This window comes from Lathamus discolor, chromosome 20, assembly GCF_037157495.1.
Source record: "Lathamus discolor isolate bLatDis1 chromosome 20, bLatDis1.hap1, whole genome shotgun sequence".
Lineage (NCBI taxonomy): Eukaryota > Metazoa > Chordata > Aves > Psittaciformes > Psittacidae > Lathamus > Lathamus discolor.
Genome location: NC_088903.1, coordinates 3,039,054 through 3,066,888, shown reverse-complemented (window position 1 = coordinate 3,066,888; position 27,835 = coordinate 3,039,054). Strand labels below are relative to the sequence as shown.

The 27,835-nt window shown below is 51.9% G+C and overlaps 2 protein-coding genes across 5 annotated transcripts; one reads left to right on the top strand and one right to left on the bottom strand.

The window, feature by feature from the left end:
- Positions 1-907: 907 nt before the first annotated feature.
- Positions 908-3,849, top strand: PSMB3 (proteasome 20S subunit beta 3). The gene is made up of 6 exons (XM_065699376.1): positions 908-1,033; positions 1,261-1,445; positions 2,061-2,168; positions 2,520-2,697; positions 3,054-3,148; positions 3,732-3,849. Exons 1-6 carry the CDS (start codon positions 1,031-1,033, stop codon positions 3,778-3,780), a joined length of 618 nt encoding a protein of 205 aa, XP_065555448.1. The 5' UTR covers positions 908-1,030; the 3' UTR covers positions 3,781-3,849.
- Positions 3,850-4,206: 357 nt separating this feature from the next.
- Positions 4,207-27,502, bottom strand: PIP4K2B (phosphatidylinositol-5-phosphate 4-kinase type 2 beta). 4 transcript variants are annotated; one of them, XR_010616783.1, is made up of 11 exons: positions 27,293-27,502; positions 18,568-18,665; positions 16,963-17,059; positions 13,304-13,456; positions 12,415-12,561; positions 12,014-12,052; positions 10,574-10,687; positions 10,036-10,294; positions 9,560-9,663; positions 8,252-8,914; positions 4,207-7,780 (listed from the first exon to the last, which is right to left on the bottom strand). XR_010616783.1 is itself a non-coding variant. In XM_065699373.1 (10 exons), the coding sequence occupies exons 1-10, from the start codon at positions 27,485-27,487 to the stop codon at positions 8,834-8,836; spliced, it is 1,287 nt and encodes a 428-aa protein (XP_065555445.1). In that variant the 5' UTR covers positions 27,488-27,502; the 3' UTR covers positions 4,207-8,833. The 4 variants fall into 4 exon arrangements, 2 of the variants coding, with proteins under 2 accessions (XP_065555445.1, XP_065555446.1); XR_010616784.1 differs by having other exon boundaries at positions 4,207-6,652; XM_065699373.1 differs by having other exon boundaries at positions 4,207-8,914.
- Positions 27,503-27,835: the final 333 nt, after the last annotated feature.

Here is a 27,835-nt window from a genome sequence, read left to right as displayed (position 1 = left end):
GCCCCTGTATGCACATCCAGCTGTTGCCCCTATATGCACACCCAGCTGTTGCCCCTATATGCACATCCAGCTGTTGCCCCTATATGCACATCCAGCTGTTATCCCTATACGCACACCCAGCTGTTGCCCCTATATGCACACCCAGCTGTTGTCCCTATATGCACATCCAGCTGTTGTCCCTATATTCACACCCAGCTGTTGCCCCTATATGCACATCCAGCTGTTGTCCCTGTATGCACACCCAGCTGTTGCCCCTATATGCACACCCAGCTGTAGCCCCTATATGCACATCCAGCTGTTGCCCCTCTATGCACACCCAGCTGTTGCCCCTATATGCACATCCAGCTGTTGTCCCTATATGCACACCCAGCTGTTGTCACTATATGCACATCCAGCTGTTGCCCCTATATGCACATCCAGCTGTTGCCCCTATATGCACATCCAGCTGTTGTCACTATATGCACATCCAGCTGTTGCCCCTATATGCACACCCAGCTGTAGCCCCTATATGCACATCCAGCTGTTGCCCCTCTATGCACACCCAGCTGTTGTCCCTATATGCACACCCAGCTGTTGTCACTATATGCACATCCAGCTGTTGCCCCTGTATGCACATCCAGCTGTTGCCCCTCTATGCACACCCAGCTGTTGTCACTATATGCACATCCAGCTGTTGCCCCTCTATGCACACCCAGCTGTTGCCCCTATATGCACACCCAGCTGTTGCCCCTATATGCACATCCAGCTGCGGCTTCAGCTGTGCGCCCCGCCTCCAGCGCCCCCCCCCCCGCCCCGCCCAGTCCTCCACCGTCCCGGCATGCCCCGCTCACAATGACTCCTCATTTTTCTCCCCCTCCCTCACCGCAGCCGCACCCAACCAATCAGCTGCGCCTCAGGGCAGGACGAATTACCAATAGCGAGGGGCGCTTCGCCAGGAAGCCGCGGCGGCAGCCAATGGGAAGGAGCGGGAGGCGGGAGCAGCGGCGCGGTGAGCGGAGCGGGGCCTGGCGGTGTCTCTGGAGCCGGCACCATGGTGAGCACCGGGACCGGGGGCCGAGGTGCAGGGGCCCCGGGGCGAGGCGGGTGGGATGGGGCCGTCCCCGCCGTGGGCAATCCCCGTGGGCTTCCCTCAGGCCGGGCAGCAGCGGCCCGGTGCGGGCTTAAAGAGAGCGGTGCCCCCCCGGGGGCGAGGGCCGGGCCGGGTGGCCCCGAGGCCTCCGCAGGGCCCCGGCCGTACCTGCCCGTGCTGCTCTCTTCCAGTCTATTATGTCCTATAACGGCGGGGCCGTGATGGCCATGAAGGGGAAGAACTGCGTGGCCATCGCCGCGGACCGGCGGTTCGGGATTCAGGCGCAGATGGTGACCACAGACTTCCAGAAGATTTTCCCTATGGGAGAAAGACTGTACATTGGATTGGCAGGGCTGGCCACGGACGTGCAGACGGTGTAAGTGAGGCTGCCGCACGTCCCCGTCCCCAGCCCCCAAGAGGCATGCGGACAAGAAGTCCTAAGTGGCTTGAGCAGAAATGGCTTTGGTTATTCGTGGGGGAGGTACCGTAGGTGGGGTCAGTTCTGCACTGCCTGGTCTCCCTTCAGTGGGGGTTACTGTACGTGATTTAAGATCCCATCCCTATGAGAACATAACCAGTAAAGGGGCTGCAGGAAACCTGGAGAGGGGCTTTGGGCAAGGGCCTGCAGGGACAGGCCAAGGGGAATGGCTTGAACCTGCCCGAGGGGAGACTGAGCTGAGCTCTTAGGCAGAAGCTCTTCCCTGTGAGGGTGCCCAGAGAAGCTGTGGCTGCCCCATCCCTGGCAGTGCTCAAGGCCAGGTTGGACACCAGGGGCTTGGAGCAAGCTGCTCCAGTGGAAGGGGTCCCTTCCTGTGGAGCTGGATGAGCTTTAAGGTCCCTTCCAACCCAAACCACTATGAAATACGTACTGGTCTCAGGCAGGTGTCAGGAGCTGGCATCCATCAGTGTGCAGCAGAACAGTTCATGCCTGGGTGAAGGCAGAAGAAAAGGAATCTGCTTCTGCTGTAATGCTGATTCTCATCTCTCGCAGTGCCCAGAGACTGAAGTTCAGGCTGAATCTCTACGAGCTGAAGGAGGGCAGGCAGATCAAACCTCAGACTTTTATGAGCATGGTTTCCAATCTGCTCTACGAGAGACGGTAAGTGTCAAACAACAGCCGCTGTTTACGTGTCAGTGAAGGCCTTGGTGGCTGTAGCTGATGTGATTCTAGAGAGGGAGGAGGCTGAGGAGCGCCCCTGCAATGACTGCTCGTGGTACAGCAAAAGGAGACTTCAATCTAGTGACAATGTCATCTTCAATTTCCTTCCAAGATAACACCCTATAGCAGTACCAGTTTGTTCTCCTTGCTGTGCTGAAGCCATGGTACAGTGCTTCAAGGTTCCCCTCACCAGAAGCACCTGTGGGATGTTTTCCTTGCCTGGATATTCACACGGGATGCGGAGCTGGAGCTGTATCAAGGTGGTTTCACTGCTCTGTTTGTCCTTCCCAGGTTTGGGCCGTACTACACAGAACCGGTCATTGCGGGGCTGGACCCTATAACACATGAACCCTTTATCTGCTCCCTGGACCTCATCGGCTGCCCCATGATCACCGATGACTTCGTGGTTAGCGGGACCTGCTCGGAGCAGATGTATGGCATGTGCGAGTCCCTCTGGGAGCCCGACATGGTGAGTGGGGCTCCTCTTCTTGGATTCAGGCTCCTGCTGTTCACTGGAGAACTGGGGATCCATGCACTGGATGAAAAGCTCTGTCCATTGGTGCTTCCCAAGGAGCATGGGAGAACAAAGAGGCTGGAGCTTGTAACTGCAGGAACAATCTTACAGCATCCTGGATGATACTTTGGGGTTTGAACAAAATCCAGTGCACCAGAACTGTTGGACGGGGCTTGGAGCAACCTGCTCTAGTGGGAGATGTCCCTGCCCATGGCAGGGGGTTGGAACTGGATGAGCTTTAAGGTCTCTTCCAACCCACATCATTCTGTGATTCCATTTTTACACTGACTAAAAGAGCTTCTGTTCCTCAGGAGCCCGACCACCTCTTCGAAACAATCTCACAGGCCATGCTGAATGCAGTGGACAGAGATGCCATTTCTGGAATGGGAGTGGTGGTGCACATCATGTAAGTGCTGCTCTCCTTCCCCTGCAGAACAGAGGTAGAATTCAATAAGCTGTGTGTTAAAGGAATTTGGTGCCAGGGTATTCCTATCCTGCTCCTTCCAGCAGTATCATTAACAACATTCTGTCCATTCTACGTGGTTTATTTCACTGCTGCAGCTTGTGGCTGTGGCTCCAACTGCAGGAGCTACACTGGAAATCAGTCCTGGACACAGGGATTCCCTGGCTCCATTCCTGGTGGTGTTTAGGAGTGCAGCTCCTCAGGCAAGTAGCCCTGCCCAGAGGGATGCTCTTTGCCACAGCCTGCAGTGTTACCTCCCCAAGTCTGCAGTCAGGCTTCTGAAGCAGTTCATTTTGCTGATGGGGCTCATTCCCTGGAGCATCCCTGGCACTGCTCTTGCTGGAGCTCCCTTGGGGCAAAGCAGGACGAGGATGAGCTTCACTTGGCTGGAACAGGCACCTTCAAGCCCAGATGATCCTGCCCGTGCCAGCAAACCCAACTACCTGTGTACACCGCAGAGGGGACAATCTGTATGTAGGTATTAAATGTGGGTTTACTAATAAGTGCTTTCTCTTTTCCCCTCTAGTGAAAAGGACAAGATCACCACCAGGACCCTGAAGGCTCGCATGGACTAACCCAGCACCAATCCTGTGCTTCACAGCCCACTCTGCTTGGAACTTTTTTAAATAAAACCCTCTGTTGTAGTGAGCTTTCCTTTTCTTGAGTCTCAACGCTAGGATTAAGTTCTCTAAAGCTGTCAGGAGGAGCTGGGTTTTACAGAGCAGCAGCACTTACCTTTGAGCCACCCATCATCCCCCTACATGTGGTGCTCCTAGGAGTTAACCCCATCTCCTTGAGACAGCACAGCACCATTGGCTTTCCCTACCAAACTCATTTGTTCTCCTATCCAGGACTTGGTTAAACCAGTTCTTACTTAGACCCCTCATTGTACAGACACATATCAAATGACTTTTCCAGTTCATGGAGGACTAAAACCAACCACATACCTCGTGGAGGCACGGTGAGGACACTTGAAAGAGGAGGGCAGGAAGGAGCAGACATACACAAAGTTTTACTTTTATTTTTCTCTGGTTGGAGACTCATCTTGTAACATGCATGCATTTCAAAACAGTAACAGTGTCTCAAACTGCTCCTAGCAAACAGACAAGCACAGAGGACTTCAACTTCCTAGTTAAAAAACAGCAGTGAAAAAACCCTAGAATGCTTTTGTTGTTGTTGTTTTCTTGACTTTTAGATTTAACTTCCATTTATTCACATTGTTTTCAGTGGCACTGATCAGCCCTGCCCACCCTTACAACCTGCGTGTAACACACTGGGGTGCAGCTGAACAAAGACCAGTACAGTGTCCCGAGTAGGGAAAAAACCCAAACCACTAAACCCGATGGATGCCCAGCGGCTGGTTCTGAGCTTTGCCAGCACTGTTACACGTGATACTCACACCAAAGAGCAAGGAAAATCAGTAGTGGCTAATCTGGATACTGGAGAATGGCTCTGCAGGAGTAGGGAAGCCAACAGGCATTAGGACACATGGGGAGAAGAGAGGTGTTTCGTTTTGGAGCTATTGGAACCCTGATCTGTCTCAGATCGGTTCCTCAGTATCACAAACCAAGTTGAGGACACACACACACTGACTTCAGAAAGGTCTGGACCACCTCAAGGTTCAACACTTTGCAGCTGGGAGGGAGGTGGCTGTAAAGACTCTGTAGGGCAGCACACAACCCCTACACCAAGCACAGCCCGTAACTACAACACAACCCCGCTCCATGCCTTTCCTGGGCTAAGAGGCTACTGAAGGTGACTGTGGTGGTGCTCCCAAGGGGAGAACAGGATAATAAGACTCCAATGTGTTCTTCCTGGTTACGATAATCGGATTTAAAATTAGGATTCTTGGAGCTGAAGAGTACAGCCTCATTCCCGCAGGAATCTGGAGTTCTGAAGTTCTCCCTGTGATGAACTGCATGGCTCTTAGAATTAAAAGCAGGTCAATCAGAGGCATGTACCAGACCAGAGGAAGGAACCCTTGCTGTGAGAACTCCTACTGACATTCCCTTTCCATACAGCAAACCCAGGCCCTCTTCCTGGTACTGAAGCTGCCCCACAGGGTGGGTGCTGCCTGGGACCTCCAGAACATGGTGCTCTATCACAGGGTGACCCAACACGTCCTCGAGTGGGTTTTATTGCACTATTGGAGCAGAACAGCACCCACAGTCACAACCTGTGACTCTGCACTCAGCCTTCCCTCTCCTGCTATCTCAGACAGGGAAGATGTCAAGTTCTAGGTTAAAAACACCTTTTAGGTCTTCAAATTTGACAGATCCCTGTTCAGAACGAGACCCTCAGCACAGGCAGGACTGTGGACCTGGCAGCTTCCCACACAAGCTCCCCCTGCCTTCAGGCATGGCGACACACACTAACCCTTTCTGAACCTCCAGCTGCCCAAAGAATTGCACCGTAATTCCTGGCAGCATCCTTCCCTCTGAGCAGGCTCGGAGGGATGTGCTACCTACTGCGACTCTTTCAGCCAGGGGTGGTTTGCAGTCAAATGCACTTCAGTGTAAAGTGTTCCGCAGGGTACATGCTACAGACAGAAATATCTACATTCAGCAACCTAGAACTAAATTCACACCAGAAACAGACAACAAACTAGCACAAGCAGTTGGTAAAACCAAGAATTGAAAGGGCTGGGTTTTTGCTTTTAAATACTTCGAGTTAAAAAAGTGACCTAAAACAAGATTAAAAAAAAAAAAAAAAACCCAAAAAAAAACAACCAACCCAAAACAACCAAAAAAAAAAAAAACCAAGAAAAAAAAAAGTCCCTTTTAAAAAGAAATCAAATATTTGCAGCTTCACTTCTTATTCTGGTAAGAAAAATACTGTCTAGAACCAAAACTGAGCATTTTTTCAACGCAATGCTACCTCTCAAAATGTAAACAATATACAAAATGCTTCTGTTAAACAAAGTTCCATACCTGGGTAATACATCAGGAAGTGAGGAAATCGCATGTCTTTACTTTAATACACAAATATGGCAACTTGACAGAAGTGGCAGAATTGGGGAAGTGCTGAAGTGAATGGAGTTCATGGGGCTTTTGGTGTCACTTGAGCCAGCGACAGCCAATTTGATCCTCAAAGGTTGGTTGGAGTGGAATAAGAAAATACAATTAACTGCTCTTAAACCCTTTAGCATCAGCCTTCCAGAAAGATTGCTGCAGGAACTAACTGCCATTTTCATGTCAGCCCTGGTGATGAATGAGACTCTTGCTCCGAGCTATGCAAGCTTCACCTGCTGACTTTCTTTGGGTTGTTTGCTTTGTAGGATGTCTGCAGTTCACTCGTTCCCTTCTCTCTTCCTCCCCCCATTTCTCTCTTCTGTTTTTCCTTTATAAATGCATGATTTCAAGCCTTTCAGAGGTCCCACCTAGTTTCCCCAAAGGAGAATACAAACTTACCAGGCCAAAGTTGCAGATTCAATGCAGAGTTTTATAACTGTCAAGAATAAAAAGTGATTGGTATTTAATTTCCGATAGTAAACTTAAGTGCTTATTGTTTTAAGAGAAAAGCAACCAATATAATGCCCACAAAACCAAGCTGCTGATACCCTCCAAGTCCTCCCTTTTTCAGAGTATTCTCATAGCTGCATTTGTTTTGTGGCTTTTCCAGCTACACACCTTAAGACATGAGACTCTCAGGCCTCCCAGACAATGGTGTGTTAACCCCACATCACACGGAACAAGGACCGGACTCCAGTGGAGAAGAGATTTGTCCCGTGTCAAAGGGAATGACCCATGAATGAAGGAAAAGATTCATATCCCGTTATGACCCCTAATGTTAATTCTTGTTTTCTTAAAGACTATTTACAGTGCACTCTCGTGGGCTGAGACTTCAGCCCCTTTTTGTCCCCTTCAAAGTTGAGACCTGTGGGATTCACATCACAAACGTGGGTGCGAACATCTACGAGAACCCCAAGCCCACATTCAGAATCCAGACCAGAGCTAGGTTAGTCTAGGGAAATTACCAGGATGTGATGAGCACCAGTTATCTCTCAAAAGGACCAAATTCCACACAGCAAACTGTAGCACGTGTTACAGCACAGGACAGACATTCGAAACAGCTTATTCCCGAAACAAAGGCATATGTGAAAACAGTTTCAAGGCAGAGAAGCAACATGTTTCAACTGCAAGAGGTTTGTTCAAAACACTAAATCCTGCTTCAAAAAGAGAAAGACAATTAAAAAAGGAACCAAGAGATCTGTAAGTGGTGTGCCGCAGAGCTAACGAAACCCAAAGCAAGTCTGACAAGCTTGGCTGTGAGAAATAGTACAAGCATTCTGGAGACAAAACAGGACGTTATTCAGTCACTCCAATCAGTTCCGATTCCTTAAAGGGGAGGTGGGGGGGAGTAATCTGGTGCAAGTGTTCGAACATTTCCACTCCTTGACTGTTGCTCTAGAGGGGGGTATGGAGCAGAGAAGAGTAAAACCAACCATAGCTCAAGTCCTGAGTCCTTTGGAGCTGGGAGACTCGCTCCACAGTCCCAGCTCCCAGCACTCCCCACCGGTAGCGAAGTCCAATTCCTTCGTGTGCAAGTCACATTGCCATGTGAAAAATGAACCACCTAAGCAAAGAACCTCTGTCAGGAAACAAATTCAAGTACCTGTTGCAGATCGGGCTAGTAAGGAAGACTGAACATTAGCTAGATTAACACTGGCGGAAGTGCGATGTTAAGCTGTCACCTAAGAGACGGGGTAATTCCTGACAGAGGTGCGACAGGGAAACACTCCGGATACTCAAATATATCCCATATCTACAGGTACAAAATGCTTTTTTTCTTTTTCCTTTTATGAAATCATCATAGCTGGCCAATTTAAAGCACAATGGGTCCGAGCACATTATTATCTGAGGTCATTCAATGCCTCTACTACTTCTCATACCTGTTTCTTTACGTTCTAGGAGTTAACACCTCTTTAAGTGATCATCTTTGGTAGATGTTCATTTCCCTCATCTTTCTTGGAAACCAAGTGCAGTTACAAAAGTTTGTCTTACTTAAATTAACCCAAAAGCATAAAGTGTCCCAGTCTGAATTTACCTAAAGTTCAGCGACTCCTCCTTATCAGAGTAGTATTTTCTGTCCTTGAAATGGAGAGCTAGTTTCCTTCCAATTCCTACCAAGAGGGAAATAAAAGGGTTTGTATGCCTTTCTGGTAAAGACAGTCCAATAATAAAAAACCCCCAAAATAGTAGTTTGTGGAACCAGGCACTGCTTCACTCCCACTGAACGTGATCTAGAGCGATCCCTTCTAGACAGTGCCACGTATCATATCCCTATGGGCTTCTCTTGATCGGAGAGGAGAAAATGTCATTAGAAAGAGCAGTGCTGAAACAATGCACTTTGCTTGTTTTAAAAAGCCCTCAAATCTGTGTCTGGGCACTTCTGTAACATAAAACCCCACTTTTCCACCTGGGTCAAGTGGACTGTTGGAGGGTGCACCTAGAATTAGTTTTCTCTTAAGTCACACAGTGCCACACACTCGCTCTTGCACACTCACACGCGCACACACACGCACACCCCACATGCTGCTACAGTGTCTGTTTTAGTGTCACAGGCTGCGTTCTCTGTTTGGAAGTAGCCCCCTCTTCCTCTTCATGTCTCGCTGAAGGCTGAAGACGACTATGTCAGGATATTGGAGATAAATTCGTTGAAGCGCTTAGAGTACTGCTCTGGATTCACGGTGGAGATCTCTGCCCCAGCCTGCAAGGCAGAGAGGAGACAGGAGTCACAACACCCTCCTCCAAGGGCAGCAGTGCCAAGGGGAGAGGAGGGAGGACAGAAGGGAGGGATCATGTCAGCACAGCCTGGGACAGACCCATAAGAAACTGCAAGTTCTAGTGGGGAAAAAAAACCCATCAAGAGCTCGAGAGACATCCCCAAGGAACTGATTTTAGGTCCAGTTGGATCTTCTGCAGAACACAGAGTCAAAGCACTGGATTTGTTCTCATATGCTTTACAAGGGATTTGGAAGGAGCATGAAAAACTCCACGTCCTCCTAAACCAGGCTCTTTTCAAGCCCTTTTGGGAAGCTTGGGATTGCTACTGGGGAGCAGGACTGGCCCCAGGAGGGGGATAGGGTATCACGCCTCCCTGTAAGCCAGTCTGCTCTGCTCTGTGGGGCAATTTGGTGCCACACCAGGGAAATTAAGCACCTCCCAAACTGGGAAAACCTTTGCAAGACAGTCCGAGAAGATGCTAAATGAGGGAAGAGCTGTTCTTGGCCATGGAATCACTGAAGAACTTCCACACTGATAGAAAAATCAGAGTCAGGAGGCATCACCCATGCGCACGCAGGCAAAGCAGAAGCCCCAAAGCCCATCGTCCCTGCAGTGGGTGGCTGCTTACCCCATGTTTCACTGTTTTGGCAGCATGTGCAGCTTTCTTCTTTGCATCATATGGTGTAAGAATGTCTATAATGGCCATGAAGTACACTTCCTTCTTGGGGGCACCTAGCAAGGCAAGAGAGTCGCTAGCACACCCTGAGCTGTGAGCAAAGCCCCCCCTCCTCTAGAAATACATGGCTGGTTTGCTGCATACAGCAGAGAAAGCAAGGAGCTGGAGGCTGTGAAGGGGTAGAGAAGAAGGACTGGAAACAGCACACTAGAGGCCCACATGCTCTCTGACCATGCCACTACTCTCCAAGCATCATTTCTACCCATTCCAACTCTCACCATCCGCAACCAGGCACTGCACAGCAAAGGAGAGACACTTGGCAGAATCCCTCTCTCTGTGTGCACGGTCCTCCCCTTCCATTCAGCCCACCCAGACCACAGGACACCCCCTCTGCCCTCCAGAGCTTCCCAGCATCCCAGAATACTCACTTTCGTGGCTTTTCATGGCGTATACGTCGACAGAGGGATCGAACTCCCCAGGCCCAAAGAAACGTGGGTAGTTGAGGAGGTTGCCAGGGCTGTCGGGGGGGGTGCCATAGGAGGAGATGGGGTTGCCTCCCAGCCCATCGTTCTCACACTCCTCATCCTCTGCCCGATCCTCCACTTCCATCTCTTCCTGCTCTGCTCGGTCAACATCGTGGATCCCAACCAGCAAGCTGTAGTCCATAATCTTCAGCTGAGCTAAAAACTGGGAGAAAGAGATGAGTGAGAACAGCAGCATCCATTGGGATCAGAGATTATCAGTCCTACCCTGCCAGTATCCCCCTAAGGATGGGCTGTAGCAAGAGCTAAACCCTTATTAGACTCCAGAGAATTTAATCAGATTCCCTGGCATCAGCATATCCTTGATTGTATTTGCTTGACTGATCCAGGAATGGCATCCTTTGCAGCTACTACTGAGGCCACAGAGAGGACCCAGTTATGGGAGACAGTTACAAGCCACCTTCCCCCCCCTAGTAAACTCTACCTCCACATCCCTCTTCAGCTTCTCCAGGAAGTTCTTTTTACTCTCTTCTCCAACGTGCAGCTTCTGGCCCTCATTCAAGAAGTCGTTGTCCTTGAATGTCGGTAGATCCTTGGCCTGCAACAAGAAGCCTGTATCAGACTCTCCAAAGCCCTGCTTCCTGGGGGAGGGCTGGTACATGGAGTGCACAGGGACTCTGATCAAGTGTGGCCTTGCACCAGGGTGTTTTGGCTGTTTATAAGGTGAAGTGGCTCATCCTGTCCACTAAGTATGAAAAAGGCATTAGGCAGAGCACACTATTTGTCAGTGAATCCATGTGCTGAGCTGGACCCAAGGGGAAACTGAAGGGAGACACAGAGAACGACCCAACTTCAAAGACTGCTGCCGGCTGAAAGCTCCAAAGCTGGGCTCCAGCCAGAGGTGGCCCAACCAGCTCCCAGAATAGAAAAGAAATCCGTTCTGTTGGCTTCTGGCTGGGGGAAGGCTTGGGAAAAACATACTTCTCTTCCAGAAGACTTGAGGAAAGGATTAAACCCACTGCTCTGGTGAGGAACACGCTTGCAGCAAGCCCTGAGCACTTCACAGGGCTACGGAAGAACATGAAACCCCTTTGTACAACGGGGAATTCAATGATTTTGTTCTTAGAATGACATATAAGCGTCTGGTGGCTTTATACAGATCTAGTATGAATGGTCTGAGACAAAGTGCAGCAGCAGCAAAGGCTGGGGGGTAAACAGCCAGCAAGCTGGGTCGCTTGTGCACGATGGAGCTGGGCTTTGACATCAGAGCATTCAGTGTAAATGGGAGCTCCTTGTCTCACACCAGAGATCTATTTTTAGGCCAGGCTGGAGTAGACTCACTCTGTGGTCCCAAACCTGAAAATCCCATGTGCAAAACATGTAGTACTGTGAGTTACTACTGTGATTTCAACAGGACTTTTCCCAGGAGCATCATAGCCAAAGTTTTGCAGAGGCAGATTCTTAGTCACAAGTTCCCCTAATGGCACCAGAAACCAAACTGAAAAACACACTGAGATACGGCAAGAATCTGAGAGAGCTGCTCTGGTTTATAAAGCATCTGCTGCGAAAGCTAACTGCTGACCTGACTCAGTTTGGTACTCAGGGAGTGCTATGAAGAAACCCTTCCCTAAAGACACCATTGCACTAATGCGGGCTTTGGTACATGGGGGATTGTCCCCCAGTAAGTTCCCCCCACTCCTGATAATGTCAATACAACAGAGTAGGGCAGGGCAGCATCAGATCTGCACCATCTCTTCCTGAGCAGTTACTGGGCACAGCCTGAAAGGTGGGACAGAAACAGGTTATCACTCAGGGCCCATTTAATACCCCGTGCTCAATACCCCTTTGGAAAAGGGAAGTCAGTTGGATCCATCTGCTTCCAGCCACCTGGAGGAAGGAAAGGCTGGCCAGGGATGGTCCATACCTTCTCTTTGTCGCTTGCTTCCCTGGATACTGTTGAGCCCTGATAAAAGAATAAAGAAAAGAGCATTGCTGCACTATGTGTCATATTCCCAAAGAATTCCTCAACACCATTTAATTCTTCCATGCAGAAAAATAACAGCAGTAGCGTTAACATCAGTTCTCAGCCCCTTTTTCATGCCCAGGGTACACTTATGGGTCTCCCTGCTGTAGCAAAGGCCACTTGTATTGTGGGAATGGAACAACATTTGAGCTCCAGGAGAAGCTCCATCCACAGCCCGCAAAACCTGATTCCAGTGAACAAAACCCAAAGCCCAGGACCTGGTCAAATGGGTGTCACAAAGGCCAACTCCCACCCCTCTGGAAAAGGAGCTCAGCTCCATGACTTGCCCTCCAAACCCTCACCTTCAGGTCGTATTTCCTGTGCACAGTCAGCCTGTGACTAAACACGTTTCTGGTCACCACCATGTAGGTTTCCACTCCATCCACGGTGAGCCGGTACATGCCAAGGAACTGAGGCAGGAGGGTGTTCCCATGACACTCCACTATGAACTGGAGGAGGGTGGGGAAGGGAAGGGCAGAGGAAGACAGCACTGTCACACAAACCCATCTCTGACAGCTCAGCAAGACGCTGACAGTGAAGCCTCCAGTTCCAGCCATCTGATACCAATGGGAAAGGAAAGAGGCTTGCAAATGGCTCCAACGGTCACAAGAAGAGCAAGTTAGGGCATTGTAAGAACCTTCCAGCCCTGAGCTGAGACAGAGCATCCCACTGTGAGTGCTTGTCTGCTGCGGCAGGCTAGGTGTGCATGACCCACAGCAGAGCGAGTGTGTTGTTGGCACTGGCTAAACTTCCCTTCTTGTGGTTGTGGGAGTGAAGAGAAAGCGAAGAGAAGGTCCACTGGCAGATAATGTGGACAAGGGTAGAACATTTCCAGCTGCCCCAGTTTGCCCTTCCTTCCCTGCTGCATGCAACTGTCTCCTCCCTGGCTCCTCTAGAAAGTCTAATTCAAAGGATGGAATTAGGAGCACGTTTACAGATCTCGGGTACCAGTGATCCATCATTCATTGATACAAGGAACAGAGTGAGCTGGGAAGGGGCTCAGCACTGAGAAGAAACAGGCAGCTGTGCCGTAACTGGCTCTCCAATGCTAAGGGACACCATTTTCTCCTGCAAAAGCTCGTTGCAAGCTCTGCCAGGTTGCACACTGCAGATCCAAGCTCCAACTCCCCATCACCAGATGCTCCCCAAGGTGTTTGCCACCTCCCCACCAGGCTTCCAGACTCACCGTACCTGATGGTACTTCTTTAAGATGTTGTGCATCTCTGCTACATCCTCGCTCGACACCGCCTTGATGACGAACCTCCTGTCGTAGGTGGTGAGGAAGCGGGCCCCGCACCGGCCCTGGCTGTCACTGTTCACCGGCGCGCTGCGTGTCACCGAGTTCTGAGGGAACCAGAACAGAGCAAAGTGGGGAGGAGAAGCCGAAGCTGCCACCTCCCTGGAGAAGAAACAAAAGCAGATGAGACCTGGGTGATCCGGGCCAGCTCCACAACCTGGCTCTGGAACAACAGACATCCCAGGGACCTTGTGGTCCACTGGAAGCATGACGGTGGCCAAGCTTCAGAGAACATTTCGCTCATGGCCATTGGAAGCATCCTTGAGTGCTCAGGTTAATGCAGCTATTGATTTACCTGGTTCACTCCACCACCTGGCATGTATTTTTGATGAGGTTTTTTACTAGGAGCTTTTTATGCACAGGCCAAGACTCCTTTTCCTCCTGGAAGCTTAAGAACAGCCAGGATCTTTCTAAAGTCTTAAAGAAAACCAGAACACAATGAAGGAAATGGCCTTCTTTTCCCTCAAGCAGCCTAAACTGGTGAAAACCTCATTGTTTGGGAATTCTTTACAGGTCCCCCTGAAAGCAAAAGCCACCCTCAGCTTCTGCTCTTCCTACAATGGGATGAAAAAGATTGGGAGTATAAATAGCTTGGTTGTTCTTCCGACAACCAGCAGCATCTGTCTTTATATCCCTGTCTCCACCCTTAGCAACGAACCATTGCAGCTTCTTTTCCTACTTGCAGCATGACTGGAAAATCCCAGGCAGACTGCAGAGTATCCACAACATTCCCTGAGCCCCAACGTGTTCTGAAGCCTCCCCCCAGGTAAGGAGCCTCATCCCACTGCTGGAGCCGCTGCTCTTCACACCTTCCAGACCAAGTCAAACAGATCCCCGGTCTCCTGCTTGTTTCCTGTATCACTCCTCAGCACCTGCCTTCCAGCTCCATGAGCCCAGTCACCAGTGCTGGTTTAGAAGCCATTCTGTCAGCCAACAGTGGTGGCTCTCACTGCTATTTCCTTGCCACTGGTGCAGGCAGACGGGGAGAGTTGAGTTGTGCTCTGAAACAGTGATACTTGGTAGTGGTCTTCAGTGTCTTTCAGGATCTCAGGGCTGGACAATGCATTTCATGCTGTGTATTTTAGCTGCTGGTTACTGTTCTCTCCTCCTCTCAGCTGTCTGAGGAGCAGGCAGCAGAGGGAGCCTGCTCTTCTGCAGACAGACACAGGCGAGCAGAGCCTGCTGTGAAAGAGGGATTTACCATGTCACGCTGCAAGTGAGCTCAGAGGTTTCCTTTCAGAATGAAGCATTTAAAGCTTTTAAAACTTTAATGAAGCAGGGGAAAAACTCGGCTCCTGCCAATGGCTTTAGAAACCATCAGGAAAAGAAAGGCAAACAAAAAAAAAAAGCCCCTTTGCTTCTTACTGACATTTGCAAATGAGTCCGTGCTCCACAATTTAATCACCCCTCACCTCAAAACCACAGAGCTTTTCTTGTAGAAGAGCTGGGAAGCAGAAATCATGACCACATATGGACATGACCAAATTTACAGCCCTTCGGTTTACTTCGTTCCCTTCCTGTCACTCCCACCTCTTCCCCACTTGAGGTGTTATATTTAGCATTCTGGCTCCATTCCCACTGAAGCCATCACATTTTACCCACCTGCACTTAGCTCACTAAATGTTTTCTGCTTTCTGTTCTAGCTGCTGGCTTCTAAAGAGCCAAAGATGGGAGAAGTAATCCTTCAGACCAACAGCTAAAGTGGCAATGAGAAACCAGGCAGTGAGAACCAACAACCACCCCAGGGGCAGGGTGCTGCTGGCAAAGCAGCCCCCTCAAGAGCCACACACAGCCACTGTCAACAGCCCAGAAGGTGCTGGTGCTGCTTCTCTCTGGCACCATCGGTGCCCTGAGAACAAGCCTGAGGGGAGGAGGGAATAAATGAAACCAATAATCTCAGAGGCATGTGCTCAAGAAAAGCATGGGCTGAGCAGCCGTGTCCTGAAAATAGAAGAGCTCTTCCATCACAAGCAGGAGAGATCTGTGTGCACAGCTTGCAGGTAAGGACAGGCACAAAGAACCTGGGCGCAGCTCTGTCTCTGTCAGCACACGGGCACTCATGCAGCCCAGAGCTGCAGCAGGCAATGTTTACCATTCCTCCTGGGGATGGCTGGCCCCTTGCAGAAGGAAAGCAAAGCTGACTGTCAGTTCCGCTTGAAAAACATGTCTCTGAGCAAACAGGCTCCGAGTGCCCAGCACGCCTGAGAACAGGCAGCAGAGTGGGAAGAGCCCTGGCAGGCAGGAGAGAGGCAGCTGAGACAGTGAAACTAAGCAGCTAAAAGCCCCAGCATCGAGCCTGGTACCCTCAGAGGTCACTCCTCCTCATAGAGACTGGTGTGCGCCCCTCTTGGTCTGGATCAGGAGGCAGAGGATGGGATGCAGGTGCTACACAGCTGCTCTTTGCCCCATACATGAGACTGCATCGAGTAGGTGAAGCATCTTCCCAATGCAGCAAGCCATGGGCTAAGAAAACAGATCTCTTCATGATATTAACCTTGAAACCTTCATGATATTAACCGTGAGATCAGGCATAATCTAGATAGAATCTGGGAGAATTCTGACATGCTTGGGGAGGGTATATGGAGATGTATGTGAACATGGGGGTGGACACACACACACACTCCCAGAAGGAAGCACTGTGGTGGGGTCAGCAGGAACAGCCCTGCTCCTATCTCCTCTCCTCACAACACAGGCAGCAGTGAAGCAAAGAAGGGAGAGAGCAAGCAGCTTGTGCCACTCACCCACTGCTCCAGTGCTGTGGTGCCTCTCTGGGCTGGTGGATTCCAGGGAGGATTTTAGTTGAAGCCCTCAAGCAGCGAGTGCTGGGACTCTGCCAGCCCTTATCAACTGCAGCCATGCCAAAGACACCGGGTTTAATTACCTAACCCCAGCCTGCTAAAGGCCATGCAGCTATCAAAGCCACCCTCTTCTTCTGCACTGGCTTTTCCCCCAGTTAAGAGGTCTCCAAGCAGCCTGCTACTACGCAGCTCCTGCTGTGTGCGGAAGGAAGCCCTGCTGCAAGCAGCAAGAGTTGTGCCATCTCTTTCACTGGATTTAAGCTCAGTGGTATTAATACAAGAAAAATCTCCCCTTCAAGGCAAGTCTGAGCCTTTGGCCTTGGGGGTCAAAGCAGCAGCCACCTTGATAAACCCAATTCAACAGCACCAATCCTTGGCCCACACTTAGTTAAAGCAGCACCCAAACCTGTGAAGCCACGACAGACTCATTTTCCTTGCAGATGTTCTGCACTAGATCATTGCTATCCTCCAGCTCCTGCCTGTCTGCAGCCATCTGCTGCCTCTTCTTTTCTGCCTAGGCTGCATGCTCTCTGCAGCAGGGACCATCTTTTCATCCTGCAATTGCCCAGTGCTTGGCACAGCAAGATCTACTCCACTGCTGTGAGCCCTTAGGGTTACGGGAAACCCATTCCAACTGTAATAATAAACCCCTAAAAACTGGCCCCACAAGAATGTTGTATCACAGTTTCTCTGCCAGTTTGGTTCTTGTATCCCAGGCAAAGGTGTTTGGGTGGCAGGGAGAGAAGAGACTGTACCTGGTAGTCTTGATCATCAATCCCAAATCTCTCCCGGAGGTTTCGGAACACCAGTGGACAATATTCCTTAAATTTAAAGCGACTTGGCAGGTTTTCCCTAGGGCAAAGCAGAAAAGAGATTCTTGTGCAATGATCACTCAATTCTTCTGCCACCTCACTGCTAACCCCCCGGGATATCAAAGCCCCCTCCTACCTACGAGGGCCCTATTCTGCACATATTTACCCTCATGAGGGTAGCTTGTTTCTTTGGATGCCTACAAGAGTCATCTCCTCGCAGAAACATTTGCAGGCCTAAAAGGCTTTTGCATGAGGATGTCTGTCTGAACAGAACAATCTCCCCTGTCACAAGCACAGATTTGACAGAACCATTTCTCTCTTTCCCCTTCCTTTGTTGCTTTGTTCCCTTCAGTAACACAGCTGCCCCCTGCAACACACTGCTACTGTTCAAGAGGAAAAGCTGCAGGAAAGGAAGGGGGGAGCTCTGATTTCAGATCAGATCACATCACTGGTGCATCAAAAGAAAGGTCAACATGCGACAAACCGTCTGACCCAGAACCCAAAGGAGAGGACAGGGATCAGCTCCAGCCAGGCGCGTTCCAGACCCCAGCATTCCAGAGCCAGCTCTGCTGCCAGGCCTCCCCAGAGCGGAGTGGACACCACACAGCATTCCCCATGGCTGAGGGATGCTGCATCTCCTCCCTAGCAGAGCTCTTCTTCTGCCCAGTGGGGAGAAGCAGAGAGGATGGTCCTGCTTGGACACAGTGGGAGATGCTGTCAGCTCATTCTCAATGAGAATCCTTTGCATTAATATGTGGGAAACTAAACTCTCTGTAGGAGAGATACTGCAAATTGTAAGTGCCAGGGAAGACAAACTTTTGAATCACACTCCCACTCCTAAACGCTGATCCCTGTAAAATTGAGTGAAACTGAAGCATTAATCAGGGAGCACCACACACACACAGAGCCAGGGTGGAGAACACGGCGCCCAGCACTAGTCACAACCATGGCTTCCCCAGGGATTCCAAACCTTCATCTTTAGGAAAAGGAATAGGGGGTAACTCCATACAAAACCCCTGGGCCAGAGGTAAAACACAGCCCCACAGCTCTCTCCTGTGAACAGTCACAAACAGACAGGGAACTTGGGAGGCTACAGAGAGAAAACTCCTGCCCTCTGCTCCGTGGTCCATGGGATTTGGGGAATACCCAGATAGGACACTGCCAGAGTCACTGTCCTCCATCGGTTTTGTGCATAATCAAGATGCCAAGTCCCTAGGGCTGGAGTCTGCCGCACAAGTTACACCTTCTGAACTCTGAACCGCCCAGTCCAGTTATCCACATGTAACTTGCTTTGTAGTGGTGCCACTTCTAAGCCCGGCCTTAACAGACTTCTTATCCCTCAAAGGCTATAAACCAAACCATGAGACAGCATCTCAGTGACAGACTGACCCTCACCATGTCCTCTTGAGGGGTCTGGGCAGGGGCACGTGTGCAGCCATGCCACATCCTCTTGCCATTGCAACAGGGAACAGACCAAAAGGCCTTCACTGTGCCACAGCAAAGAACTTTTAAGTCCAGAGACACACAAGTTGGGAAGCACCTACTTACTTGTTGAATAGATGATTGTCCACCTTAATCTTACTGTAGGCTTTAAAGTCATCTGGCATTAACATGACGGGGACAGGAACATTGCTGAGCTCGTTGATCTAAAAGAGAAAGGAAACAGAGACTCAAACCCCAAGTTCCACTGCTCTGCAGTTACTGTCAATGGACTTTAGGGATGCCAAACATCCCAGAAGCTGGTTTGGAAGCAATAAAACCCATTAGACTTTTAGAGCAACTTGCTGTGCTGAAGCAACCTGGAGAACACTGTGGTTACAAGTGGTAGAAGCATCTCATTCAGTCATGTGCTGAGTACTCTTGAGCCAGCCTCGGCTCTTCCATCTCTTCACCTTCCACTGATCATCCAAGACACAGCTTAGAACTGAGACAAACCGACAGAAATAGCAGATCTCCTGTTTTAACTAAATCCCCTCTGCTTTTATTTAGGGAATGTTGCATCAGCCAATCTCTTAACCAGTTCTCACCGCCACAAATCATGGATGACCAAAGCCTTCAACGTGGCCAGAGCAGACTGGGGGTGGCAACACAGCACAGGTCCCCGGTGGCTGCTATTTCTATGCTTTTGCTGTCTCTTGTTGCTCTTATCCCACCTTCTCGAAAGGGATGAGTCACTCCACTAGATTGTTTTTGCTCCTTAGTCATGTGTATGGCAAGCACAGGAATAGAGGGAAGCAAAAGAATGAACCTGCAGCTACTATTGTACAGCCAGGCTCATGCTACAGCACCCGGCAGTGAAACAGCACTAGTAAAAACCTAATGCAAAAGAACAGAATCTACCTCTGGGCTGGATGTTGCCACCCTGCTCCAGCCAAGCCCAGGCACTGACAAGGCTGTGCCAGATTCAAGAGCAGGTCAAGAGGCAGCACTGTCTGAGGACAGCCCCAGTGTCATCCATTCACATGGACTTCACAGGAATCACACAGGTCCCACCTCTCTGAACTGATATTAACCCACTGGATTGAGGAAGTCATTCCATCCCAGCTCCAGTCCCATAATTCTCGTGCCAAGCAGGTAATGCTGGAGAGGAGCAGCCAACACTGGCAACAGCGGGGTTTGGACAGGCGTCAGGCCTGGAGTCTGTTCCCAACACCAGCACCTTGGGCAGGTCAAGTGACTTCCAATAGGCTTGGAAACCACCAGCACTTCCCTGCTGCCTGGGAACAGGGTCCAAGATATCAGCCTAAGGACATGGACTCCAGCTCCGGAATTCCCTGCTCCCTGCATGCACAATACTGTCCAAAGAGCTGCTGCCACAGCACCTGTGGAGGGAAACAAAAGGAGGTGCAAGGGAGCTGGTCTGCAGCAACACAGAATCACAGTTTGGGTTGAAGGGACCTTAAAGCCCATCCGGTTCCAACCCCTATCACAGGCAGGGACCCCTTCCACTGGAGCAGCTTGCTCCAAGCCCCTGTGTCCAACCTGGCCTTGAGCACTGCCAGGGATGGGGCAGCCACAGCTTCTCTGGGCACCCTGTGCCAGCGCCTCAGCACCCTCACAGCAAAGAGCCTCTTTAATGTCTAATCTGAACCTAAGGAGGCCAAAGGAGGCCCCAGCTCCGGAGATGTGCAATGAGCTGTCTGATGCTATGAGCAAGCCTTTGACAGGGTATGGATTTGTCCCATCCTCTCTCCATCATTCCCAATGATAAAACCAGAGCAGATTTAACAAATGTCAGACTGGAGAGAACGACACACACACGCTGCAATGAGAAAAGATGACTATTTTCAGAGCCTGCCATCCCACACAACAGATAAGCGGGAAGTAAACCGGGAACGGCTCCGTGAAGAGCAGAGATGGTGCTCATTAAAGCTCTGCCTTGGATTTACTTTACAGCAGCACCAAGGAGCATTAAGCACTCCCATAAAGTGCTTTGGGATGTACGGAGAATGCTGCACAAATGAATGAATAATGCCACAGGCTTCCCATCATTTGTAATCACAATGGAGCAGGGAGGAAAATACCCCCTGATTTAAGCTAAAGGCTCAATCCTGCCCAGGGCTGCTCCTTGAGCCGCAGGTAGGAGAAAGGGAAGGCAAAAGGGATGTCCTAGATGCTGATGCCCAGCTCCCAGCTCCTGCCGGGAGCTGCATCAGGCAGCCCCATGCACTGATTTTCCCCTCAGGGAACCAGCTCATTCTGTAGCAAGAAAGAGGTGCTGCCTCCAGCCACTATTTCTTGCTGTCTAACAGGAGGGGAAGCTCCTTCCACACTGCCTGTTCTCAGCCTCTTCCCAGCTATTAGCAGCTTGTTCCCGAGCGGAGGAAGGGAGCTGAGAGGGAACAGCCATTTGGAGATTGTCTCCTCCCTGCCAGGAACTGAGACACAAACGTTAGCAAAGTGAGATGTCAAGACGTCTCTGGATGTCCTCATTTCTGCCAAAGCACAAACCTCAAAGCAAATGTTGTACCTGTTGCAACCCTCCTGACTGGCAGAAATGGTGCGCCAGGATTCCTCGGCTCATTTAGAAGATGCCCCCACTCTTCCCAAGAGAAAACAGCCTGACAACAGTGCAAAAATCCCCCCCTGAGGAAGCCTCTCCCCCCTTTCAGCTGCATTCAGCAGAGCTTTCTGGACGCTTTGGGATTCCTGGAGGAGACAGGGAGGAGGAAGAAGGGGTCTGTGCCAGGATCAGCATCACTGACTGGTCACTGACGGTCTGTTCTCCACCACACAAGGCAGCTCCTGGTCACTGCACCTTTGCTCCTGACACCAGTCTGAAAGCAAACATGAATGGTTGGGGGTGGTTTTGTCCCAGCCAAAGGACACGCACTGTGCGCTCCCACAGTATCTCCCCTGCTTGATGCTTTCCTCAGGATGTCAAAGGGATTGGAATGAGAAGCCCCCACACTGCCATGGAAAAGGGATATCCCAACCCCTCCCTCCTCACAGTACAAGGCTCAGCACCCAGATCCCCTTCCTAAGGCTTATCAGGCCAGGCCCTGCAGCACGGTGCCAAGTGAAACCCTAGGAGAGCAGCAGCAGACAGGACAGGGATCCTCTCCTGTGGCTCATCATCACATCATGCTGGAATGTGAGCAGCCTCCGAGCGCAACGTGACTAACGCCTGGCACATGTTTGCTCTCTCGCCTTCTCCCCAGGGAGAGGCGTGGAGCAGGGATTATATATAGCAGAGTCTGTGTCTCGGAGTATTTCTGCTACAGAAGGCAAGGTCACAGCAAGGTGCATAGTGATGAGGTGCCCAGCAAGCCCCTGCCTCCTGGGGAGCCCTGCCCCACAGGTCTGACCCACCTGGTGCCCACAAAGAGATGACACCGTCGCCAAGCTGCAGGAGGTCTGCCCCTGCCAGGACCTGGGGAGAGCTCTGGGTACAAACTGCCCAGGGAGGTCTTGGACCTGGGTCTTCGGAAGAGGCAGCAGCCGACAGCAGAGATGCAGCAGACACGGACAGGCAGCAGAGCCAGACAGACAGCAGAGGTGCAGCAGACACAGACAGCACCACATCACACACCTCCGTCCCTCACCACATGGGTTGCTGTAGGAAGCACAGTGGCTGCAAGGAGCAGGTCCTGCTGCACCACAGCCTGGGGCGGGGGGGTTTCCACACCTCCCCATCAAATGCTTTAGAGGTCCCCAGGGGACCAGAATTAAGACCAGCTGATGTAGAGCAGGAGCTCTTCAGCCCTGAGCCCTGTCTCCAGCCTCTGCAGGTTTCCTGTAACATATCCAGCTTTTCAGACCTCATCATCTACCTTTGAATCCTCTGGAAAATAAGCCCCTGGTTTTGCACAGTCCTCTTACAGCAGTTTTCTATTCCCCTGGGTAGGAAACACACACACAACCTGACAGGGACCAATCCAGGCTGAAAGCACCACGAAGAAGAGCATGTTGCCACTGCTGCCCTTCCTCAGGAGGGACAGTGTGAATGGCACATGCTCCTCACAAAAGGCTCAGACACGCCAGGCTCCGAGGCTCTCAGTGGAGCTCAGAGGCTTTAAAACCAAGACACATTTTAGCCAAACCAACTGACATCTTCCCAAGGCACCAGCAGGGGAGGGAAGAAAGAGATGCTTCACATTTCTCTGCTGGTTTCCCCCTATTGGGAGAACAAAGGAGCCACTTCCCAAGCAAGGCAAGGAGTCCGCTGCATCCCGAGGTCAGCCCGGCCAGGAGAGAGGTGAGGCAGCCCATTGCCTGCTGTGTCCAACAGCCACTGGAGAGGGAAAGGCAGCCAGAGGCCAGACCAGGGCCTGGGACAACAGTGGGCTGGAAAATGCCCCCTCCCCTCTGTCTGATCAGCTTTTACTCCCTGGTCGCTGGAACTGCAGAGCAAGAGCAGTCAGCAGGATGCTGGGTTTATCTATAGCTGATAATTTGTCTTCCCCACCAAAGCCAAGTCCTTTTTCACTCCGAGACACATCAATAGCGTGTGTCATTCAGGGACAAATGGGCCAGGCAGGATTTGGTTTCAAAACCTGACTGTAGCCTCAGAGTAGCAATTACCATTAGTAAATTGATGGGAAAATGCGAGCTGTTTACTAACAAGAGCCAGATGATGGAGTGTGTGAGTCTCCTCTCCAGGATTCTTTACACCAGGAATTTGCTCAGGGAAGGAAAAATACTTTGCTCCTCTCAAAGTCTTACAAGCAGACATTCCAAGTGCTTTGTGAGGATTAGTTAAACTTCAGAATACTCCGGGGAAGTAGGTAAAAGACACATAGAAAAATGACTTTAGCATGGAGACAAACTCACATCTGCAGCAAAACTTTGCCTCTGCTGGGCTCTCTGTGCAGGAGCTTGAGGAAAAAGTAGTTTTCCATGAATTAAAGCATGATTAAGCAGTATCCAAGTTAACAACCCCCCCCATGCAGTGCTATGGAAGCATGAATCTTGATTTCTCTCAGTGCTCTGGGGACACTTTAGGCTTTAAGAGGGAAAAGAAGCATCGCCCAGTGACAGCAAACCCACCTCTGCCCCAACAAAGTACTTTGAAGCCTGCTGCAAAGGATTCCTGCATCCTGATGGAGCTGCAGCACAGGCTGAATTGGTCAGTGCTGCCCTGCTGATGTGGGGCAGGCTGTGCCCCAGCACCTCAGCAGGGCCTCAGGACCACTGGAGAGCATCCATCCTCCCCATCCATGCACAGGCAGACAGCTAGTGCTTCCCTTGCTTCAATCACCCTCAGCCACACGAGTCAGGGGCAGAGCAGGAAACTGAGCCCCATTTTCCTTATTGAACTACCCAGGAAAACCTTTTCTCTCCATGGCCCAAGAAGGAAAAAGGCTCCTGGAATCTCTATTTTAACAGGAGGTCCCTGGATAAGAAGGTTCAGAGCAAGGGCCTTGATCATCCATCACCATATGCTGCACTCTCCAGAGGTCAATCAGAGCCACAGCAGACAGCAAGTGCTGGAAAGCACAAATCCACACTCTTTACCCTGTGCCAGCACCAACTGATGGGACTTAAACACTTGCTATATGGCAGATGCTGCTCTGGCAACACCAAACCCAGTGCTGCAGAGAAGGGAGAAGCGTGCTGCAAATCCCAGTTCTTCCACTGGAATACTCGATAGCTGCGTTCTGCACCAGCACCACTCCGAAGGGTCCCAGATGTGCTGGTGCCTCAGCCAGTGATCCAGGGAGAGCAGGAGCCTGCCCCGGGCAAGATCCATAGAGCAACAGGAAGAGATCTACCCATTTCCACAAACGTGGGGTCTGTTTATACCCACCTTTCCCTACCAACACCCACAGAGCTCCGGGGGCTGTCACCAAACAGATCCAAGAGTCACCTCTCCAACAAGTCCCTGGGATCCCAGTGCCTGGTAGAATCAGCACCTTACAACCGTTTCTATGGTTTCCAGAGCATCACACAACGCTGCTGTGTTCATCTCGCTCTTCTTGCGAGATGGCTTCTCCCTTCCAGAACCATCCCAACGTTCCCCCCGCGCACATCCAGCCAGGGCATGGATGGAGAATACAGGCGGAAGCCATCCCCAGGAGCTGCGTCTCCTCTTGCAATGCCATGACAACAGCAGAGCTTCCCCAGGAACCGTCGCCACGGCTGCTGGATTCCACAGCGCCTGACAGCAAACTCGGACATCAAGAGTGAGCCTCTGGGACTCCACTTTTCCCTCCTATCTGCACAAGTTCTCCTCTCTCTCGTTTTCTAGCCCCAAACTGAGCTCTTGGACTAATCCCACCCACATTTGGCATTGCTTAAACCAGCCCCAGTCCCACCCCAATCCCAATCCAGGCAGTTCAAACACCGGCTGGGGACCACCAGGACAGCCAAGACCCAGAAAGGCTCCAAATTGGTGCTCCAGAAACCAGTTCCTGCTCTTGGTGTGCCAGCATCCCTGCTCCTGATCCTCTCCAGAGCCAGCACTGTCTGCATGCACACCAGCTGCTCACAGGCTTGTTTAAACACAAGGCAGGGCCGAGCTGTTGCCAGACTCGGTTAATGGACCCAAGGGAACGTCTTCAGTCAACAGAAATGGTGGATTGGAGAAAATGGGTGTTCTGTTTGCTTTGTCCATGAAAAGGCTCATCCCAAATGAACACGATCTCCCTGGCACAGCCTCGTGGTTGTGCCAATAGCCATGCATCTCCTCCTGCTATATAAGACCCCAAGGGAGGGCTCCACAGGCACAGCCAAGAGATTCACCTCTCCTTGTAAAGCTGTGGCCCAGGAGGCAAACACTAAAGAAGCCCCCAAGAAAAGAGGTTTCGAATGAAGTTCAATGGTATCCCTGAGAACAGGTCCTGCCCAGACCCATCTGCTGGTAGCACAGCAGCAATTCCACTCCCCATAAAGCACCCACATCATCTCCCAGCCGCACACTGGGATGAGCAGCAGCTCAAGTGCAGCCAAAGCCACCTCAACAGCTCTCGGGCACTCACAGGACTTACCCAAACCCAGACCGAGACCGGCAGCAGAGAGATGGAGGAAAACCAACAGGAATTTGTTGGGGAATCCTGGATTTCCAGGAGGTCACAGCTGAAACGTTCTCACCCCCTTCCCAGCCCCTCGGGTCCTCCTTTCTGGCAGCAGCTTCTTCAGAACACACACTGGAGACAGCCTCACTGCTAACTCTGTGCTCACCACCACTGCAGCTTCCTCCCCTTTCCCTAAGCATCGCATAGCCAAGTGCTCCAGAAATCCCATTGCCCTGATCCAGTGCCTAAAAAAGTTGCCAGATCCCTCCTGCTACAAGAACATCACCCCAGAAAGGGTAATTGCCACCAAGCAACAACTGTCCCTAAGGGGCCACAGATGAAACTCCAAAGAATCCCACCAATTTCCATTGCTTCAGGGCTCCACTGATCAAAGCCTCATTAAACTCATTACCCTGCTTCCTGCGAAGGCTCTGAGCAAGCAAGCGCTGGAACATCCTTTGACTCAGAAAGGCAGCTGCGTTGAACTACATTTGGAAGCTTCACTCCAGCATCAGGCAGGCTGGAAATGCAATTCTCATCATTGTGTGTGTGTGCTACTGGTATCTGCAAAAATTAAAGCCTAAATCCCTTTCACTCTCTAGGAAACAGCCACCAATCCGCTAAAGGAATAGGTGTCTTTGAGCCCTAGGAGCATATTAACTTAGGAAGGGATGAGGTTTCTGGGTTCTTTGACCACCTGAATGCACAGCATCCATTACCCGCATCCCGGAGAGAGCAGGGGTAAATCAATCCTCCTTCCCAGCACGAGATCTGTGCCTGGCATCAGAGACGAGGGAGAAGTTTCCAGAGACAAAACATGAAAGCTGGCTTTGGGAACCTCCAAAGGAGACGGATGAAAGCACTGAGCCATCGCAGGCATTCCCAAGGGACCCCCCCCCTCTCCCAGCTCCCTCCTGAGTTAGACCTGGACCAAGCATCACCCAGAGAAACCAAGAGTCCAGCAGTGAAAGCCTGAAGTCAAAGGGACACGATGCTGGGCAGAATGGAGCCCAAAAGACCCTTTTGCCTTTTGGGATGGAGATGAGAGACATCACTGCGAGGAACCGGACTGTCACTGCGCACGTGGGACCTCGACCCCGCACTGTGACAGGGCCGTAGGGACGGGACGGGGGACAGCGGGTGTCAAAGGGATGCACTCAGGGCCCCCAGCGCAGAGCAGGGCACCAGCACCGCGCACAAAGGGGCATTAACCAAAAGGGCATCGCTTCCCCCCCCACACACACACCCCTTCCCCAATCCCGGGATAAAGACACAGGAGCGGTGGGGAAGAGGGGATGGAAAAGGTGTTGGGAAGAGGCCGCAGGCAGACGGGTGGGAGTGCGGGGGCTGCGTGCTCCGGCACAGAGACGTGTCTGGCAGCAGCGCCGTGAGGAACACAGGGACACCCCGATCCATAGGGAGAGGGAACACACCCTGATCCCGGGGGGGGGGGGGGGGGGGGGGTACCCCCCCACCTTTATCCATAGGGATTCCCAAACCGCCTGCACACTGAGGAAGGAGCACAAGAAAGGCACCACAGGGACACAGGGAAGCAGCGGAGCCCTCACAGGGCTCCGTGGGGCGGGCACCCAGCAGGCCGGGGAAGGGGGGAGCGGTCCTGAGCCGGGAGCAGGGATCCAGGGAGGGATCAGGATGAGGGATCGGCGGCCGGGGGGTGGGAAGGCTGCGATAAAGGGGGGGGGGGGGGGGTTGGGGGGGGGAAAAGGCCCTGCCTGAGGGAGGGGGCGAGGGATGAGGGGGATGAAGGCTCCGTCCCTTGGGTCTGGGGGTCCCGGGATGAGGGGCCCCGCGCTCACCGTGTGGTTGGCCCCCCACATGAGGACGCTGAGCAGCGGCTCCGAGGCCCGGAACAGCTTCACCTTCTGGCACACGAAGTGCTTCTTCTTGGTCTTGGTTTTACTGGCGCTGAGCACGGCTCCCAGCGCCGCCGCCCCGCCGCCGCCGCCGCCGCCGCCCCCCGCCGCCGAGCCCCCCGCGCAGTTCGAGGCCATGGCAGCGGCACCGGGAACCGGACCGAGCCCCCTCCCCCGGGCTCCCCCCTACCAGCGCCTCCGCATGGTTCCGCCCGGGCCGGCACACGCCCCCCGCCCCTACCCCGGTGGTACCGCCCGCTCCTGTCAGCCCCTGCCCGTTGGTCCGAGCCGACCCGTTAGCTTGCCCCCCCCCCGGGCGTCCCCGCAGTGGTTCCGTCCCCGCCTCCCCCTGTCTCCCCCCCCCCCCCCCCGCCCCCGCGGTGGTTCGCTCCACCGCTGAGGCCGGCCGAGCCCGCTCCGGCCCCGCGCTGAGGAGGCGCCAAGATGGCGGCGGGCTGAGGAGGTGGGGAGCGGGAGGCACCATGT